The following is a 21,259-nucleotide window of genomic DNA, read 5'->3' on the forward strand; positions in this document are numbered from 1 at the left end:
AGATGATACCAAATTATGTAGGGTGGGGATAACCACAAAGGATTGCGAAGAGCTCCAAGCGGACCTTGATAAATTAGGTGAGTGGGCCTCCAGAAAATGGCAAATGCAGTTCAATGTAGCAAAATGCAAAGTGATGCACCATAGGGGCAAAAAATCCAAAAAATATCACATACAAGCTACAAAGGGGTCAGTGCTATCAGTCGCTGGCAGACCAGGAAAGGGATTTGGAAGTCTTAGTTGATAGTTCCATGGGAATGTCAACTCAATGCATGGCAGCTGTGAAAAAGGCAAACTCTATGCTGGGGATCATTAGAAAAGGAATTGAGAATAAAACTGTAAAGATTGTCATGCCCTTATATAAAGCAGTGGTGCGACCGCACTTGGAGTACTGTGTCCAGTTCTGGTCGCTGCATCTCAAAAAGGATATTGAGGAGATAGAAAAAGTGCAGAGAAGGGCAACAAGGATGATTGAGGGACTGGAGCACCTTCCCTAACAACAAACCTTGGTTCACAGCTAAACTTAAGCAGTTACGTCGTTCCAAAGAAGAGGCCTACAGAAAGGCGTAGATAGAGATAACAGCATAATCAGTGCCAAGAATGTATTAACAAAGGAGATCAGAGCAGCAAAAGAAACTACTCTGAAAAGCTAAAAATGCAAGTTTTCACCAAAGCAGAACAGGGAAACATGTGGAAAACTCTCAAAATATCACCGGGTTACAGCAAACCACCTCTTCCCAAGCTGAAGGGAATCAGGAAGTGGCAGGCGACCTGAATTTCCGTGTTCTTGCACTGTAGGTTTGAAAGCAATCTACAGTCACCTTTCTCCTGACAACCTCTATCTCAGGCAGCACCAACAATAAGCCAAACTTCCTACAACTGAAATCTCCATTTCATTGGGTTTTACAACCCCTAGTGATCTCTACAGAAAGGAGGAAGTGCAAGATCTATTTCTGAGACAGAAGCCCTGGAAAAGCAATCTACAGGCCCAGACAAGATAACACCTTCTTGCTTAAAAGTCTGTGCTGTCCAATTGGCCTCCCATTTTCACCCAAATCTCTGCTAACAAATCACTAGAGATGTAAGCTATGTTCCTTCCTGCTTCAAACACTCCACTATCGGGTCTCCAGTGCCGAAGAAGCCTTCCATCAAGGAACTGAAGCGACTACAAGACTCAGTTGCTCCTAACATCTGTAGTTAATGAAAACTTTTGAAAGAGCTAGTGATGTACCTGTTTAGAAACCATCAACGGATCCAACTGTTGGACCCCTTTGCAATTTGCATACCGAAGCAAACAGATCGACAGGCGATGCTGTTAATATGGCTTTGCACTATATCCTACAGCATCTTGAATCGCTCAAAGACCTATGCAAAGGGTCCTCTTTGTTGACTTTAGTTCAGCATTCAATACTATCAGACCCGGACATTCTTTCCTCCAACCCAAACTAAATCAGCTAGCAGTACCTGAGCATATTTGTAAGTGGATCACAGAAGCTTCCTAACAGATAGTAGGGAAACGGCAGGTGTAAGCTAGGGAAAAATTACATCAGACACCTGTAAAATGAGCACAGGGGCCCCCTGCAAGGCCTGTGGCACTTTCGCCGCTTCTCTTCTCTCTGTATACCAATGAAGCTGCATCTCAAAGCGATCCATCTGTTAAAATGCAGAAATTTGCAGATGATACAACAGTGATTAGTCTCATCTGGTTTCTTGCATGAGAGCCAAGCATACAGGCGGGGAGGGTTGAACAACTAGCCTTCGTGGTGCCACTGGAACAATCTAGAACTAGACACACTTAAAACCCATTAGAAATGGTGGTAGATTTCAGGGAGAAACCCTCCCATCCTACATCCTCTCCTGATACCCTCAGACAACACAGTATCAGCGGTAGAGACCTTTGATTTCTAGGGTCTCCATCATATCTCGCATGACCTAAAATGGTCACCTAATATCAAAAAATGTCATCAAAAAAGCGCACAACAAAAGAATGTTCTTTCCTATGCGCCAACTCAGGAAGCTCAAACTGCCCAAAAGGAGCTGCTGATACAAGTTCTACAGAGGAATCATTGAGTCCTGTCATCTGCACCTATCTATAACTGTGTGGGGTTTGGTTCTGCCTGCAACCCAACAAGATCGACACAGACTTTAGAGAATAATCAGAACTGCAGAAAAAACAATTGCTGCCCCTAACCTGCCTTCCATTGAGGACCTGTACATGTACTGCCACGGGTCAAAAGGGCTGTGTGAAAATATTTACTGACCCCTGCATCCCTGGACATAAACTGTTTCAACTCTTATCCTCTAAGCGCATTAAGCTACAGAGCACTGCACCAAGACAACTAGACATAGAACAGTTTTTTCCCGAATGCCATCACTCTGTTAAACAAATAATTCCCTACGGATAATGTTAAATCTATTTATTATATACTTATTATTATAATTACTGCACTGCTTTTTTCTATCATCTCTTATTACCCATCTCCTCCCACTTATGACTGTATGACTATAGCCTGTGCTGGCATTTTATTCTTACATTTTATTTTTATTTTTTTTTTCATTTTGTATGATTTTACATCTTTATGTTTTTCATTACTACTGATTGTTTCCTGATTGCTTTACTAGGACCTATACCAATGATTAATCATTACAGTGCTGTACCTTATGATTCTTGACAAATGTATTTTTCTTTTAGCATGTACACTCCGAGAGCATATGCACCGGAGACAAATTCCTTGTGTGTCCAATCACACTTGGCCAATAAAGATTTCTATTCTATGAGGAGAGGCTGCAGCGTTTGGGACTCTTTAGTTTGGAGAGTCGACGCCTGAGGGGGGATATGATTGAAGTCTATAAAAAAAAAAAAGGAAAAAAAAAATTATATGCATGGGGTAGAAAATGCTTACGACGGAGAGAAATTTTTCTCTCTTTCTCTAATACACTAGGAACCAGGGGCATTCATTGCCAAGAAAATGCTGGGGAAAAGGTGGGACTAATAAAAGGAAACACTTCTTCACGCAACGTGTGATTGGTGTTTGGAATATGCTGCCACAGGAGGTGGTGATGGCCACTAACCTGGATAGCTTTAAAAGGGGTTTGGACAGATTTATGGAGGAGAAGTCGATTTATGGCTACCAATCTTGATCCTCTTTGATCTGAGATTGCAAATGTCTTAACAGACCAGGGTGCCGGAGCTAACACAGCCGCGCAGAAGGCCATTGCTTTCACCTCCTGCATGTGAGCTCCCAAAGGCACCTGGTGGGCCACTGCGAGTAGCAGAGAGCTGGACTAGATGGACTCTGGTCTGATCCAGCTGGCTTGTTCTTATGTTTTTATACTGTAAGTTTCCAAGCAGGATAAGGGTGAGAAGAAGTTGAAACCAAAACTGACAAATTAAAGGGGGGGGAGGGGGAGATTAAGGCAGATCATGGAAGGAAGAGAACAAAATTGAGAGAAAATTTTGAAAAAGAGAAATTTAGAAAAGAGGTAAGGTTGCTTTATTTTCTGCAGCACGCTAACAGTGTTCCTTTGGAAGATCTGGAACTGGGAGGAATGAAAGGAGGGAAATGATAGACTGCTGGAGATAACCTTGGTAGGATTCTTCATCCTGGCAATGTCTATAGGTTGTCCTGGCTGGTCCTGCCTAATGTCAGGCCTGCGCCATTCTCGGCCTGGCAGCTTGCACGTCCGCACCAAGGCCACAGATAGGTCCAGCCATTATCATCGCCCAAGGCAAAGGAGGCCTCCCCCTGCTCGCATGTAACTAGTCAATAGAGCTTAAACGTTCACTCTTATCTGCCTTCCTCTAAAGGAGTGAACCGCCTGTCCTAAACAATGCTTCTGTTCTCACCGTCCTTTGTAATGCTGAAATTATGGGAATGCGAGGGTGGGGGGATTATGGGTTGAACCGTTCTGTAACTTACCAGAGGCCAAAGAGCCAAACTTTAGTTTCTGCTATCTGCGCACTGGGCTGACACGGTTCCAATAAAGCTCTTGAACCCTTCTTTGATGATTGGGGTAACAGACCCTAACACCTTGCTCCAATGTTGGCTTCATTGATGGGTTTAGCAGCATCTGACAGACAAGAGTTTGCTTAAGCTTTGTAATAAACTTTGCAGAAAGGCACAGTGAGCAAATAGTCAGAGCTACTAATGATTTTTGTGCTCTGCTTTCCCCGTGCCCCTAATAGCTGAAGAGCAGAACTATGTTAGAAGTAAAATAAATTGAAACACATTTGCTGAATGCAACATGGTGCTGCTTTCAGTGGCCCTCCAACTGACTTGAATCCCAGGAATGTTGCCCCCTCCCTCACAACCCTGTTTTGGTGTTTGTGTTCCTGTCCTGATCCAGTCCCAGTGTGTATGGCAGGGGTAGGGAACCTTTAACACTCAAAGAGCCATTTGGACCCGTTTTCCACGGGAAAAGAAAACACTTGGAGCCGCAAATAATTTTTGACATTTAAAATAAAGATAACACTGTATATATTGGGCTTTTTAACCTTTTACTCCACTCATTCTGAGAAGCGCATGGATGCACCCACCCTGCTGCCTGCAGGGTGGACAAGGATGGGGCCAGCTGCCTGCCTGCTGGTCAGCTGAGCTCTGCCCTGCTCAACAAGGCAGGCTAGAGGGGGAAGCGCCTCCGCTGGCGCTGCTCCAGCCGGGCCGCGGGGCAATTGGTGCACTCCGCCTCTGCCACCTGCAGGCAGGCAGATTTGTGCCGCTGCCTCGGCCTCACCAGCCACTGGGAAAGCACCACCCGCTCGGGCCCAACGGGCGGGCGAGGGAAGCTGCTGCCCAGCTAGCCAAGTGGCAATTGGTGAAAAGGGGATGAAGCCGGGTGTCGCCCATGGAGCCGCAGAGTGTAAAGGCAGGTGACGCGGCTCTCGAGCCGCAGGGTTCCCTACCCCTGGTGTATGCAGGGTAGGGGAACCTTAACACTCAAAGAGCCATTTGGACCTCGCTTTTCCACGGGAAAAGAAAAACACTTTGGAGTCAAAGAAATAATTTTTGACATTTAAAATAAAGATAACACTGTATATATTGGGCTTTTTTACCTTTTACTCCACTCATTCTGAGAAGTTTGATGGATGTACTCCACCCTGCTGCCTGCAGGTGGACAAGGATGGGGCCAGCTGCTCGGCCTTGCTGGTCCGCTGGAAGCTGCCTGCCCTGCTCAACAAGGTGGCTAGAGGGGGAAGCGCCTCAGCTGGCGCTGCTCCAGCCGGGCCGCTGGCAATTGGTGCACTCCGCCTCTGCTGGCCTGCAGGGCAGGCAGATATAGGCCGGGCTGGCTCGGCCTCACCAGCCACTGGGAAAGCACCTACCCGCTCGGGCCTCCAACGGGCTGGGCGAGAGGGGTTGCTGCCCAGCCAGCTGGGCGGCAATTGGTGAAAAGGGGATGAAGCCGTGGTGTCTGCCCATGGAGCTGCAGAGTGTAAAGGCAGAAGAGGCTGTGACATGCTCTCGGCGCCGCAGGTTCCCTACCCCTGGTGTATGGCATCTGTGTGCATTTCTGAGTCCTGCAAGGGATATGTGTGCAAAATCCCTTTTTTCCGCATAGCTGTCCTTTGTTTTATCAATACTTTTCAAGAATTAAGTTGAAAAATCACTCTGATCCCATTTTCCCTAGACATAACTCCTGCAGTTACCTTTACTGTACTCTTAGGACGTGTGCCTATGATATGCGTTTCTTCCAAAGCTGGACACATTTTTCTGTGGCTAATTACCTTGCTCTTCTATCTATCAACCGTGGCTAGTCCTATCTCAGCCTCCCTAACTGCATGAATGTTCTGCTCATTCCATGCTATGTTCGCAGTAGATGTGCTTGAGATAGGCAAAGTGCAGGTCTAAGGACAAGGAATGCAACACAGCACTGACCATGAAGCTCTTGGAGCCTAAGCAACAGAATAGTATTAGATGTCATTAAAAATACTTTCTGTTTTGAAATAAATAATATTGTTACAAGTACAGATTTGAAATACAGCATAATCCTAGCATCTTACTATTGGATCAAGCAGGGGGGTGCCTGTTTGTTTCCATTTACAACACTTCATTCAGTTTTCTTCATTATGACACACTCTCATTCTGAATGAAGAATAATCTCCTTCAGTCTCCCCTCCCCGCTTTATCGCTCTAACTGTGCTGCAGCGATGGCTGTGATTAGTCGTGCTGCTGAACAAAGCAACTGTGATACAAAGCAGTGGCTGCCCAGATCATGGCAGGCTGCCTGGCTCTCGGGAGGGCAAAGGATCCCCCCCCTCCTCTTTCTTCTTCTGGCACCTCAGTGTATCCTGGGAGAAGTAGTCTTCAGAGTATGTCTGAGATAGGGCTGTCCTCAGGGTGTGCCAGAGTGTTGCTGTAGGCAAGGGGGGTGGGGACAAGAGCATCTGCCAGCTGGCCTGCCGTTCTGTTGAGGGGAGGGGAGGAGGAAGAAAGGAAGACAAGAGAAAGGAAGAGTAAAAAATGCATTTTACAAATGGCATTTGTTTGTTCTTTATTATTCTTTTTCATTGTCCAAACTAATGGCATCTTTTTTTCTCATTCATTTTGGAATGTTGCAAGCCAGAAGCACCTCACTGAGCTGTTGCCTGTTTGCCAGAGTACTGTATCCCCATAGGACACTTCACTGACCCTCTCCTTGACCCTCTCACCTGCCTACTTCTACCACCAGTCAGAGCTTTTTTTGTCTGCACCCATGAGTGTATACTCGCACCTCTTTCAAACTTATTGTGAATTTTAGTTTATAGTAATTTCCTTCTTCATACATTTTCAAACAATACTTTTCCCCCCTTTTCTCCCTCCCCCCATTTCTTCTTCTTCATAGTTTTGTCACACAAACAGCAGTAAGTTCATTCTCTGTAGCCTCTTCTCCCATATTTCTTCATTGACTCGAGCTTCTTTCATCCAGTCCACGTATATTATTCATATCTTGAAAATTTCATTCTGTTTATCTTGCCACGTCTTATTTTTGGTTAATATATCAAAAAACATCAAGTGTCACTTGTTCCCAGATATATTCTGGCCATTTCTGAAGTGTCCATTTTTTCTTTTCTTTCCAGCCCAAGGCTACTGTTGCATGGGCTGCTTTAATCATTATTTTATACACATAACTATATTGTTTATCCACCCTTCTGTCTTTCATTACACCCATGAACATTAAGTCATTATTTAAATCAATATTAATCTTCACCAGTTTCTCGATATATAACAATACAATTGTCCAAATTTTTTTTACTTCTGCACATTCTATCTACATATGGCTATAATATGCCTCTTGGTCTCCACAGTGCCAGCATTTAGAACTAAGTCCTTTTATCATATATGCTAGTTGTTTTGGTGTTCTGTACCATTTTAATATCACTTTTCTTTCTAACGCCCTATATTTCCCAATCTTTATATTTTTCCGTCTATTAATTTTTCAGTATTACCAATGTCTAGAAATCATTCCTTCTCCCATTTTTGATTCAATGTTCTTATCACGAATTCCTTATCATCTACCATATATTTGTATATATGTTTCCAACTTATTGTGAAGTCTTAAGGAGAGGTCATCAGGGGTTTTTGAGTTGGGTGTCACCAATATGTGGAAGACACTCAGCTCCAGTCACGGAGCTACAAGGAGGCGGGGTGCGCGCCGTACACCATACACCGAAACTGATGAAAACTGAGGCAAACTTTTCCATAGGAATCAATGTAAATCCAATTAATCCGTTCTAGGCACTCCAAAAAAACATACCAAAAACACATTTTTGGTGAATAAACATAGTGTTTAATGCTGAAAACAGTAACAAACAATAACACTAGGACCAGCTTCAGAGCCAGTGGACCAATGTCGCACCAGAAAGCTGTCTAAAGAGGTCTGTTTCTGATGCCTCTTTAAGATTTGTCTGAAATGGGGCAGGACATTGTCATTAAACAAGTTGCAGACACAGCCTGCAACAGCTTTGTCCGGGTCATTTTTCTCCACAAACCCCTGCACCTTACTGTAAATCGATGAAGACTGAGACAAATTTTTCACTGAAAAAATCGATGAAAATCGAAACCGATGAAAACCAAAGGCAATGAAAAACGAGGTTCCACTGTATATAGAAGCTGAGAAAATATGCATGTTTACATAATTTTTTTACTGGTCACAATTTGTTTACCAGAAATTTAAACAAAAAAACTGGAGGATGTGCCACCCTGGCATTGCTGTGTCCCACTAAGGCAGTGACAGAGAAGGGTCCCCCCAGAGGGTGGCCAGGAAAAGCAGTCCCCGCCATGCAAGCATTAGTGAGGGGGACAACATTCACCTACCACATCTCTATACCACCTGCTGCTGCGTTGCTCCCCCCTCCGCTCGCCGCCTCCTCATCACAAAAGCAGAGACTTGAGGAAATCTTGCTGTGTCCCCTTCAGACTGGCACACACACACACACACCACAACAGCAAAGCTGCCAGAGAACACCAGTCGTCACATGGGAGAGAACCCCATAAAAGGGCTAAAAGTGGTAAGGGAAACACTGGAGCCTAGTGCTGCCATTTTTAAGGCAGTGCCAAGTTCTGCATGCTACTTCCAGATGGGCTGCTGGTGTACCGTTTCCCTTTTAAGTTAAGAGGAGATTTTTCTTTGTTCTGGTTTAAAAGAGACAGTCCTGGAAGTGCCACAAGATGAACTTGGGAGGCATGGTGTGGAAGCTCCCAAACAAATTGGGGCATGTTGAGGAAGCAGCCAGACTGGTGTGATTTTGCATGTACATTTTTAAGCTTTTGGGAATATCCTGGTCAACAGTGAAATACGTTTTCTGTCCCTTTTTACATTTAACTAGAGTACACTTTGTGACATACAGTATATAGATTAGTGTTGCTTCACTGCCAAAACGAACTGGGTTGTCTTCTGCTGCCAGAGAACATCAGATCATGTAGAAATACAGACTGGCAGGTTTCCAAGCTGCTTTGCCTAACCATGCGGCATTTTACAATTTCATAAAAACATTTTTTCCTTGACAGAAGACAGTGATGATAATCATAGCAATCAGTCCAAAATACAAACAGGATGTAGAAGGGGCTGAATCCCAGCTGGACAAAGATGAACATGGCTTACATACTAAATATATCCACAGGATGGTAAGTGAGGACATGTGCATACCATTTCAAAAGAGGTCTGCAGCTTTCCCTCTTCCAAAGAAATGCCCTTTGTGTCTCGTCCTCAGTAAATCTAACAGTTAAGCACTGATCTGTCAGTATTTAGACTTTGTTCCCTTCCAGCATTGAAAGTGTTTTACAAGCAGTTCTATTTGCTTACTCCAAGGTTCAGGTAGAGTGTGACTGTGTGTAACTTGCTGCTTCACTTTCTCTATAGATTTTAGCTTAAATGCCTTTAAACCATTCTCAAGACATTTAATATTATCTCATATCTGTACTTTCTCACTTTGACTCACTCTAAAAAGACAGTAGGGCCCACATACAATAATAAATCTGTCAGACCTGAGAAATTAAACATTGAAGCATGAAAGGATGAAAATTCACATCTGTGTAGTTTCATGGTTCTTGGGGCTGGTATATTTGATTGGATCTCCCTCTGGCCTCCTGATTGCCACAGAAACGCCGCTTACTAATACTTTAAATAATTCTCTCTGGAGTTTTTCTTTTGATCAGACTTAATAATAAGCTGGCATGAAGCTGGTTCTCCCTATTGCTGGGAGATCAGGACAGTGCTATGCCAATCTCTAGCAGCTTCTACCAGTTCAGGTGAATTTGAATTCTTTATGCAACACTCTTTAAAGTTTTACAAGAATAAAGCTGAGTCACACTGTAAGAAGGCTCAAGGCTGTGAGAGAAGAGTGGCTTAAAACACTGTCACAAGGACCTTTCCTCTGGGGAAAAAGCTGTCTGGCTCACAGTAGTACTGATGGTGTATTTATCAGTGTAAAATTGTACTGGATTAGAGGCAAAAGGCATAGTCCAGCACAATGTATTTGAAATTGGCCCACTCCACTGACTTCAGTTTAATTTAGTTGTGACTCACTTTTGATTAAAATCTCAAATGAACGGGACTATTGACTAAAATGTTCAATCTAAATCCAGATTAGTATTTTCACAGTACAGTCTGTTTAGGTTCAGTCTTCTAAATCCCTTGAAGTCAGAGCTGCAATATTAGTGACTTAAACATCCTCCACCTGGGGCTCCTAACTCTGGGTTAGAAAGGCCCTTGAGATTTGGGGGTGGAGCCTGGAGAGGGCAGGGTTTGGGGAGCGGAAGGACCTCAGTGAGATATAATGTTATAGGAACAGAATCAGAGCCTCTTTCAGGAACTACATCAGTTCTTCTACCTGTGCATGGCCAATTGGCCATGCTGACAGAGGCTGATGGGAATTGTAGTTCCTGAACATCTGGAGAGCCACAGGTTCCCTACCCCTGCCATAGAATCTATCCTCCAAAGCTGCTGTTTCCTCCAGGGGAACTAATCCCTATCATCTGGAGACTTGAATCATAGAGTTGGAAGAGACCACAAGGGCCATCCAGTCCAACCCCCTGCCATGCAGAATCACACAATCAAAGCACTCCTAACAAATGTCTATCCAGCTGTAATTCTGGGTGATCTCCAGACCATAACTGGAGACTGGCAACCCTTTGTTCACCATGCCTCATTCTGTGTCAGATTTGCAAAAAGGGTCTGGAGATCTCAGCTGCTACTACAATCTCAAGGCTCCATCTCAGGCTCTTGCTGTCCCTTCTTGATACAGAGGGAAGGACTGGGAGACCTACATGCTTCACCAAGACCTTAGAAGCTCCTCTACATTTATGTTACATCTGAGGCTCATTGTAAGCGCCACTAATCTGAATACACTTTAGAATTACTAATTACTTTTAATGGTCTGAAGTCTAATCTAAATGTAATAGGAGCAGCAGTGGCGTAGGAGGTTAAGAGCTCATGTATCTAATCTGGAGGAACCGGGTTTGATTCCCAGCTCTGCCGCCTGAGCTGTGGAGGCTTATCTGGGGAATTCAGATTAGCCTGTACACTCCCACACACGCCAGCTGGGTGACCTTGGGCTAGTCACAGCTTCTCGGAGCTCTCTCAGCCCCGCCCACCTCACAGGGTGTTTGTTGTGAGGGGGGAAGGGCAAGGAGATTGTAAGCCCCTTTGAGTCTCCTGCAGGAGAGAAAGGGGGGATATAAATCCAAACTCTTCTTCTTCCTAATACAGGAGTAGGTGGCCAGGGCCACCAAATCCAGTCCGGGTTAATGTTGAATTGAAATGCAATTCTGCTATGTATTACCTGTGAACAAAACAATTCCATAGTAAGTAATTTGTTCTTTGAAAAAAGGATTTTAAAAATAACATTATTTTTGGAGATGGTATTTAATAAATCTGAACAACAGTGCAGATGTGAATATATGCATAGGCTACAATCCAGCACAGCCAGATGTCTGTGGATTTCAATCCAAAAACAGCTATATGCATCAGTGGGTTCCCTGAACATTATGGAGCATATGTTTCAGTCCTGGGTTATGACTGGTATTCTCAAAGCTGACTGCACTGACCAGCTGATAAGGGCAGGGTATGTAGCTTTTGACCCAGTGTCAAGTATGCACCATGGTTCTTAAGCAGTCCACAATCCAGTACAATAGCACATAATTCTGATTTTGCATTTAAAATATTTAATTGTAAGCATTATGCTTTTTTTAGATGCAGATTGAGTTTATACAACAAGGAAGCATGAATTTTCGATTCATTCCTGTGCTTTTTCCAAATGCAAAAAAGGTAAAACCAAAATTGAATTTATTTTATTTTATTTTTGATGCATGCACAAGCTGAGATACATTTTAAAAAGCATTCAATCTCCTTTTCTCACCATCAGTTAAAATTCAATTAGTATTCAGAGCAATATCTGACAGAAATGCTTCACACCATTTTAGATCAAAGTCTAGTTTTTGTCAAAAATATGAATGTACTAGCTGCTGACATGAAGAGCTAGTAGAGCTTAACCAGCAGAGGCCAGGGTCAGCAGTCAACCCCAGGTAAACAGATCATCCCCAATCAGCAACAGTCACATTCCACAATGAACCACAATCAGCACTCCAGCAGATCTCTGTCCTGCTCCTTCTCAAAGTCCAGATGGTTGTGGTTAAGTCAATGGGACTTAGCTTTGGCTATTGATGCCTGTTGTGGTTCTCGTTCCTACGTGTTTGTCACACTTTTAAAACAACTCAACCCAGATCATTTGGTGACTACATAGACATTCAACATAGTTATGTGTGAACATCCTGCTTCTGTGTGCAAGGATCTGGATTTATACCATAATTCCACATTGCCATCAAAAAAATGCCTAGGCCAGGATATATCTGACCTCTCCCTAAAGCCACACAAAAAATGTGTAACCCTTTTGCTCCTTCTCCATTTGCAACTGAGGTGGGGGGAGAGAGCCACATTTGCTCTCACAAAACCAGTGAATGGCAGGGGATATCCTGCCATTCCAGTTCTTGGTGGGTAGAGGAGGAAGGCACGACCCACTCAGGATATTATTCTGCCCTGAAATGGCAACCTTTCTACAAGTGCCTAGTAGTTTTGAACTATAGGAATATGAAGCCACATACTTCCCAGAGGTTTTTAATGAAAGGTTTGGTTGGTGTATTTTAACCAACAGTGTAAAAGGAATCATAAAATGTTTCACCCAAGTGATTTCCACAGTGAATTATTCAAATTGCACTATAAACTCAGAGAGGCAATGCAAAGCATGACTAATTGCATGCTGTGTTCAGACAAAGGCTCAGGAGAGAAGATGAATCTTAACCTTGATAAGGTCTGGAAGTTGCTGAAAAATGATGGTACTGAAATAAAGGAATTTTAAATCTCCCCCCTTCACAGGAACATGTACCAACCTGGCTTCAGAACACTCACATCTACAAGTGGCCCCGAAATAAAAAGAACATTCTGCTGCGGTTACTAAGAGAAGAAGAATATGTCGCTCCTCCGATAGGACCTTTGCCTACACTCCAGGTTGTGCCATTATGAACGTACATTAAAGTATACGTGAAACAATTAATGTATGGCTCTAATGGCTGGCAGCCAGGATTTTCCTGGCTTCCCCTTCTGAGTGATGAAAAGCATGCGCTCTCCCTTCCCCCGCCCCCGCTAATAGAATTGTCCTGGGTAATGCAAACCCATGTGTTTTCCCTTATCCTGAATGTTTCCTTCTGTGACTGATCAGGCATGCTACTTCTTTCTCTATGTTTAAACAAACTGCAAATGGAAAGAATGTCCAGTCATTCCTCTTGTGTTATGAGCAACCTGCTTTCCAAGTCTGAGGCAAAACAAGCAAATACTGTAAATGATGTTGCAATAAGCAAAAAAGTGCACTCTGTTGTTTGCTTTGGCTTCCTTTTGTTGTCAGCCAGATGTTCTTGCCTTGTTCAATGATCTCCACAGTTATGCTCATATAAAGTATCTGCCTTTCATGTTGGCTGCCATCTTTATCACTGTTGAGAAATACATGACTGTTTAACAGTTCATTGTAGATAAACTGAACTCCAAAGTTAATGTTTAGTTATGCACATTTAGATGCTTTCTCATACTTGAAATAGGCTTCTTTACTGCTGCTATATGAAAGCATAGCCTAGTCATTTAATACAGAATTTGGACTGCACTGGCATACGAGTGTTCTAGCTGGGTACCTTGACACTTTATCTATCTTAGGATGGCACTGCAAGTATAACTGATGGGGACTGCTGCCCAAAACGATACCCCCATACCAAGCTTCCCCATGTACTAGCTGAGCCAGGGCTCACAACCACTGTGATGTGACTGTAGCATATGAAAAGGAGCCATGGCTCTAATGGCAGAACATATAGTTGTGTGCAAAAACTTCCAGGACCTTCGACTTCACACGGAGAAGCAGGTGGCATCTTACAGAAAAGTTATGTGTATCCTGTTAATCCCTAAGATTACTATAAAGATGTACCTTTGCTTATAACTGTCAGCTTCCCACTTTGTAGGCTCTTTCTTTTTTAGACGAAGTCTGGCATCCTTTAAATAAGAAAGCTAAGACTTGTTACTGTACAGACGGCAAGATAAATAATGAAGGTTTGTGCAAAGAGCAGCTTAATTGAAAAGGCCCATTGTTCAAGGTCTAGCCTGCCTTATCTCTGGTGAGCAGAGCTGTGAGAATCAGGAATGTTAATAAGAGGACTATTACTAATCAAAGAAAGTTCAAAGGGAGAGACAGTTTGTAGCTATGCAACATACAAATAAGACAGGCTGTTGAACAGGAAAGATAATTACTATAATTTATCACATATCCACATTAATGCAGCTTGGGTGACTACCTGGTTTTAAAAGAAACAAAGCTATATATCCTTGTACAACAATTTTGCCATGGCAACCGACAGCAACTAACCACTCTCAGTTCTCTATCTTTGGGGTGATGGAACAGGTTTGTTTTAACAATTGACAGTAAATATTAATGTACTCAAATCCTGTGGGATTACTGAAGAAGTAATATTCATATAGCCTTCTTTCTCATCAGGCACTATCTATTTATTTATTCCAGTACTGTTCTTTGTAGTAAGCAGTAGGCTGCCTTGGGCTCTATTGTTCTGATATTATTAAGAGGTCCAAGTCATAGCAGAAGGAGGCTTTTGCCTCAGGTAGCTACAAATGGTACTGCTGTCTATTTTGCATGCTTATGGGTGTTACATCTAGGTGGGAGGGGCCGCTGGGAATTTCTTTCCTTTATTATTAAACTACACACTGGTTCTGCATCAAGTAGTTGCAACCAAAACCAGAAACTGTCCACATCTGTTACTGTTAAAAGGTTCCCTTGAACTGAACAGAAAAAAAAGCAAAGTCAAATACTGTCCCTGTGCTATGCAAGCCTTTTTATTCATTTTTACTTGCTTTCTAGAATTGCATAGGTTATGAACTACACTGTAGCCACATCTGTTTTTTAAGGTATTCAAACTTAAGTAGATGGATCTCAGAAGGCTTACAATTCAATATTAAACTTAAAGATTTCTTGATTGATCGGTAATTATAACATCTTTTAGAATTTAATTTAGTCTCTATAAAAAGTGCTACTGGATTCCTTTGTAAGGCTGACCTACCTTGTAAATAGGGGAGAAAAGTACCAGGGTAAGTTTGTGGAGGAGTTGGCTATTCACTGAATTGCTTACCACCTGGCAGGGCTCGTCAGTCAATTTGTTCCATTAACTAGCAGGAGTTAATACTCCTAAAATTTTCCTAATTTTCCTAAAATAACAGTTGATTAAGATAAGATCCAATTCATAAAACAGTTAAAAACAGTACTATTCTCGACAGCTATAAAGCTATACAACTAAAACAACCAATTTTAAAAATTAATCAATTAAAATGAGAGCCAATTAAAATAAAACCCAGTTAAATACAAAGCTCAATTAAGATGAGATTAGCTCAGCGATTGCCAGATAAGATATGGAGTATAACTATGCGATTAAGAACAGTCAATTAAGAGAAAAGTCTTAATGAGCCTAAATGCCAGGAATGAAACTATAATCCTCTTTTTAAGGTAATATTTGTACAGTCACAAAGCAATGATATAGCTAAGATTATCAGCAGACAAAAAAGCTCCCGCTGTTAAGCAAGAAAGGTCACTTTCACTGATGCATAACAAAATTGTCTTTCAACCAGGTGAGGAACCTGGTCTGTTATTGCTACTACTGTAATTGTTACTGTGATAATTGGCATTTGAACCAGATGTTTTGCATTGTGCTATGATTTGCAGCTGAGTTTTACCCTTACATTACAAGTGTCTAGCACAGCTGCACCCAGGCCCTTCCCATCATTCAACTTTCTCTATCCCAGAGAGAATAGATCATCTGGTCTGAGACTCCATAATAATCATAATCTTTGCTATGCATTTTTGGGTATTTTTCTTAGTCTATTCTAACTTATATGCATGATGACAATATAGCCTGAGAGAAACTTTATGAACACCAAATTAGATATCAACAATAGCTTATTAAAGTGGACACAGATTTGAGAAGGAACTCGCCTTATATTAAACTGTAATTACAGCTGAAATGGTTATGATCGACCTCCATATTCTTAGCTGGACATTCATACTTCCCCTTCTCATTTTTGTGCAAAAATTATGATTCTAGAACACAACTTTGTTGTAGATCAGTCAAAAGTACCAACTTCTCCTTAGCCTCTGCTTACCCCATCCCCCACAGGGGAACTCTTAATTTGGAACCTGTCCAGGGGAACTCTTAATTTGTTCCTTGTGTGACGATTTTAATCCTTTGTCAGATGAGCCACCTTAAGTAAACTGTAGCCTACACAATTGCCTTCAGAGGCACAATCACAATATCTCCATGGCACTGCTTGCCAGCAAATGTTGCTTGTATTCAAAATCAGATTCAGCTCCTTCCATTTTTATATTACTGTAATGTTTCTAATTTTTGTTACTCGGATAAAACATTTTCTTTGGTGATCTCAGTTGCTTTATGAAATGTATTATTACTAGTTTAAGGAATGTGAGTGCATAAAGTGAGTGTGTGAATTACAACCCAACAGTGAAACTTGCTACACCAGCTTGTTTAATGTACCAAATGCTGAACCACAACTTCAAAAAAGGATACTGCCATATAGCTGCAAATGCTAAGAATCACAGAAAAAGATACATGGATTTCTAGTATACACTTCCTTAAAAGTGCCTTTTCAAGTTCTCTGTAACTCCTTTGTGCAGCTCTTGTTCCTTAGGAGCTTCCTCTCTGTTCTTCTGAATTAGGATGGAGGAGAATGAACTTCCTGCATCATTCACTTTGCTATAAAGACGCTCATTGTATAAGCAAAATGACTGTACATCAGTAAACAGTTTGTGCTGGAGCTCGGAAGACTCCTCTGAGATAATAGCTTATTCTCCCAGATCCATTCATCTAATGAAGTGGATCCTGTGATAAATGTGCATAATGAATTTTCTCAGTTGCCTAGCAGATGAAACACTGCATCTCATAGTCACCGCTGTATGCATAACAAGCTTATCATACAGAGACCAACTCATTCAACAAATTCTTTTTTTAACTGGAATAAAAATGGTTTGTTTCCCAACATTACTGTTTATTAGGTATATTGCCCAATAAAATACACCCTTGTTACATGGATGCTCGGTGTGGCTTTCTTTCTAACATGCCACATTGCAAGTTGATTCTGAAAGGGTATGCTGTTGCCTTAAGCAAAAGGAACCAAATCAAGGATCTGAGTGATTTAAGTCCTCTTCATTTTAAAATTGTGTACAAATACATATTGAATTTAAGAAACCTGTATGTGACTGAAAGTTTACTTTCCTGTCCCGAAGTAGTGCATTATTTTGTTTGCCCACCTTGCCCCCAGCATAGCATAACTGCACTGTGGTTGGTCATCTGTGACAGGCACAGTCTCCCCTCTCTCAAGCACATATTATTAAGAACTATTTTTCTTCCTTTGCCTGTGAGCAGAAGTGGAGTTAAAGAACCCATGCAAATCACCAAGGCATACCAGTAAATGTAGAAAATTCACCCCTACCATAATCTGTATGCAGCCATGGACTTCCCAAAAGCTTTTTTACAAACATTCCCCATCACAAACATTTCTTAATAAATTCATTGTCGAAGGCTTTCATGGCCAGATTCAACTGGTGGTTGTGGGTTTTCCGGGCTGTGTGGCCATGGTCTGTTAGATCTTGTTCCTGACATTTCGCCTGCATCTGTGGCTGGCATCTTCAGAGGTGTCTCATAGAGAGAAGTCTGTTATACATTGTGTCCAGTGAGAAGGGAAAGTTTATCATGTCCCAGGGTGGGTGACCAATCAGTAAGTGTTTGGGTGGAACTTGCTATGCAAAGTTGTGGTTGATAGCATTGTATTGTGAGTGGGGTTTTTCAGTCCAGGGAGTGGTTCACATTTGCATTCCCTGCAGCAGCAACAGTCTTAGTGAATGCAAACCCTGTGCCAAGGTGGAGTCCATTGTCCATGAACCCAGCATGAACCCTGTGTCTGGGTGGAGACCATTGTCCATGAACCTAGCATGCCTTGGTCTTTGATTCTGGTGTTTTTAAGTATTGGTAGCCAAGTTTAGTTAATTCTCAGAGTCTCGTCCTTCTTGTTGACGTTTTCTTGGTGTTTGTGGATTTCAATGGCCTCCCTCCGTAATCTGACATAGTAACCTTCTGAGTTGTCCAGAATTTCAGTGTTATCAAATAAAATGTTATGTCCAGTTTTGTTTAGAGCATGTTCTGCTACTGCAGATTTTTCATGATGGTTAAGCTGACAGTGTCTTTCGTGCTCCTTAATACGAGTCTTAATATGAGTCTGAATTTCTAAATAAACTTCACAATCTCTCTTACGGATTACATTTTTCCACAGGTACTTCTACCAGGGAGACAATAGAAATAAATGTGGAAAAATATAAACTGTGAGATCCTTTAAGTATTTTTACTGAAACTGGTGCTATTTAATGTGATAGATATATTTTCAGTATTGTTGGATAAGACTGAGACTAAGGAATGTAAATTGCAACAAAGAAGGTTTCATCTAAATTTGAGTAAGAACTTTCCGGCACTGAGGTGTGTTTGACACTGGAACCTTGTTAGGACATCTCCCTCATGAGGTTTTTAAGTATCAATTGTGTACATACTTATTGGAGACATTGTAGTGTAGTTCCTGCATTTTCAGGAGGTTGGAATAGATTACCCTGGTGGCCCCTTTCAACTAAGTTTCAATAAATAAATAACTTTCATAAAGGATTTTGAGCTGGCAGTGAGTCAAGAGATAGCCAAGTTTGTATATGAAATCAAATGATTAAGGCTTCACAATTTAAAGCATATTGGTTTTATTCATCTTTCATTGCACTTGGTAAATTTCAAACAGAGAATTTTTTACAATATCTTAAGTACATATAACTACAAAATACAACCAGCAACAAAACAAAAAAACACACACCTAGTTCAACATACTAATTACTTGGGTTACAAAGTCAAGGAAAAAAACCTCCAAAGAGTTATTCCAAACTGCGCTGAAATTAACCAAAAGAAAAACATTGGAAAGAGTAAAAAGATAGCCAAATGGTCTGGTTAAGGGCTGTGAATGATCCTGGAAGCATGAATATCAAGGGCAGTGAAAAGTCAATTAAAAAGTGAGGATGGAAATGGTGAAATTGGCCTGTTTAAGCCTCTTAGACTAGAACTAATAGAGTAACAGCCCAATCCAGATCCATTGGGTAGCAAAGGATGCTGCTGCCGCCAGAATACTTCCAGGTGGTGCAGCTAGGCAGCCAAAAGAAGAAAAAAAACCGGCCACCCAGAAGCCCTCCATAGGACTTGATAGAGTCATACCATCCTTTTGTCATAACTCTGCAAAAAGCTAATTGTGATAATCAGTAAATGTAATATTTTGTTTAAAAACATATTGTAGGCACTAAAGTACATGTGTGTTTGCTAATTTTAAAATGATAGAATCGTTTTTGAACATCTTTGTTTGTTCTATAAAGACTTCTGTGGATGAGGATACTAATACTACCATAAGTGTACTAAATAAAGTGATGCTGCAGACCAGAGGTGGGATCCAACCAGTTCTCAGCACTTCTCTAGAAGTGGTTATTAATTTTTTCTGAGTGCCAAGAAGGGGTTACTAAAGCAACCTCCCTGCCCAATAGGGACTGGAGGTGCGTGTGTGCTGCAGCACCACTGTTTGAATCCCACCACTATCGGAACCTGTTATTAAAATTTTTGGATCCCACCACTGCTGCAGATCCTTTTAATGTTATATTGCTCCCCTGCTCCCACACGGATGTTCTTTTGGTATACTATTCATGCACACACTCATGTCTTTTTGCAATTAAACAGGCATCTGCTTTTCATTTCTGCTAACAATTTGCAACTTGCTTGCAGAGAGTAGTATTGAGTCATATATATTCACTGTAGCATTCTAACAAATGACTCTGGATTGATTCGAAAGGGTGGAGTCAGATTAGATGGCAAAATGGTTTCACATTACGTCACAAGACTATGCTGCCCTCAAGTACTTATGAAAGAGTATAATCTTGTATCAGTGGATATTCTACTAGTAAATTACTTGGATTTTTATGCTAGTGAGTGCATCAGGTATTAAAAGTTGGTAATAGGTGTTTCTGCAATGTACAAATAGCCTTTTCCCTCAACATTGATACATCAGAAGCCCACTACTACTTTTCATGTCATGAATTTATTTATACACTCCTTTTGGTTCATAAGAGATTGAATTTCACCTGTCATTTAAGAATCTTTTATACTTGCTTTGCAGCTGGTATAGAAACATGCTTAAGAGCTGGAAGTCCCTTTTTAAAATCTCATTTCAGGCATGAAGTCCCTGGATGACTTTGGGTAGCTAGCCATCCCTGTGTATGTCAACTTTTCAAATCTGTTTATGAGGTTTATTCAAGTAATATATGCAAAGTGCTTTGATCACTTGGGAGATAGTTCTGTATATATACTATGCGTTCTATGATTCAAAACTGAACAGTCTCATTGAAAGCCATGCCAATAGGTATTGCTTACTGTACTGATGATTTGCAGAGGGTTTTTTTAAATGCGATGACTTGTTGTTTAATCCATAGGTATCATCATCAATAAATCTGCATATATACAGTTTCCCTGAAAATAAGACATCCCCTGAAAATAAGACGTAGTAGAGGTTTTGCTGAAGTGCTAAATATAAAGCATCCTGCGAGAGTAAGACGTAGCAAAGTTTTTGTTTGGAAGCATGTCCGTCGACCAGAGCATGCAGCTGTGGAGCGGAAAAATAAGACATTCCCTGAAAATAAGACATAGCGCATCTTTGGGAGCAAAAATTAATATAAGACACTGTCTTATTTTCGGGGAAACAGGGTATCTGTGCCCTGACCTTGATAGCCCCAGACTAGCCAGATCTTTTCAAATCTCAAAAGCTAAGCAGGGTCAGCCCTAATTAATATTTGGATGGACAACCTCCAGGGAACACCAGAATTGTGACACAGAGGCAGGCAATGACAAAACCTTTGAATATCGCTTGCTTTGAAAACCTTCTAGGGTTACCGTAAGTCAGCTGTGACTTGATGGGATAACATTAGCTATTATTTGTGAGGCATTTGCAAACTTTTTTGCAGATAAAATCTTGTCACTCTGGCATGATCTTCTCATTACCTGCAATGCAGTCAGTAAACTAGAAGCCCTTTGGCCATCTTTGGGTCCAGGATTAGATCATTTCAGATGGCTTCGGTAGACAGGATTCTGCAGACAGGATTCTGCCAGCTGTG

The 21,259-nt window shown here is 41.6% G+C and overlaps 1 protein-coding gene across 1 annotated transcript in view; it reads left to right on the forward strand.

Moving 5' to 3' along the window:
• The window catches only part of TRAF3IP2 (TRAF3 interacting protein 2), a 39,854-nt gene extending 23,407 nt beyond the window's left edge, over window positions 1–16,447 (forward strand). The window contains exons 8-10 of the mRNA XM_048505715.1: window positions 8,985–9,101; window positions 11,668–11,742; window positions 12,847–16,447. Coding sequence (XP_048361672.1) covers window positions 8,985–9,101; window positions 11,668–11,742; window positions 12,847–12,993 — 339 coding nt within the window. The 3' untranslated portion in view covers window positions 12,994–16,447. The remainder of the gene's footprint in view (window positions 1–8,984; window positions 9,102–11,667; window positions 11,743–12,846) is intronic.
• The last annotated feature ends 4,812 nt before the right edge of the window (window positions 16,448–21,259 follow it).

This window comes from Sphaerodactylus townsendi, linkage group LG01, assembly GCF_021028975.2.
Source record: "Sphaerodactylus townsendi isolate TG3544 linkage group LG01, MPM_Stown_v2.3, whole genome shotgun sequence".
Lineage (NCBI taxonomy): Eukaryota > Metazoa > Chordata > Lepidosauria > Squamata > Sphaerodactylidae > Sphaerodactylus > Sphaerodactylus townsendi.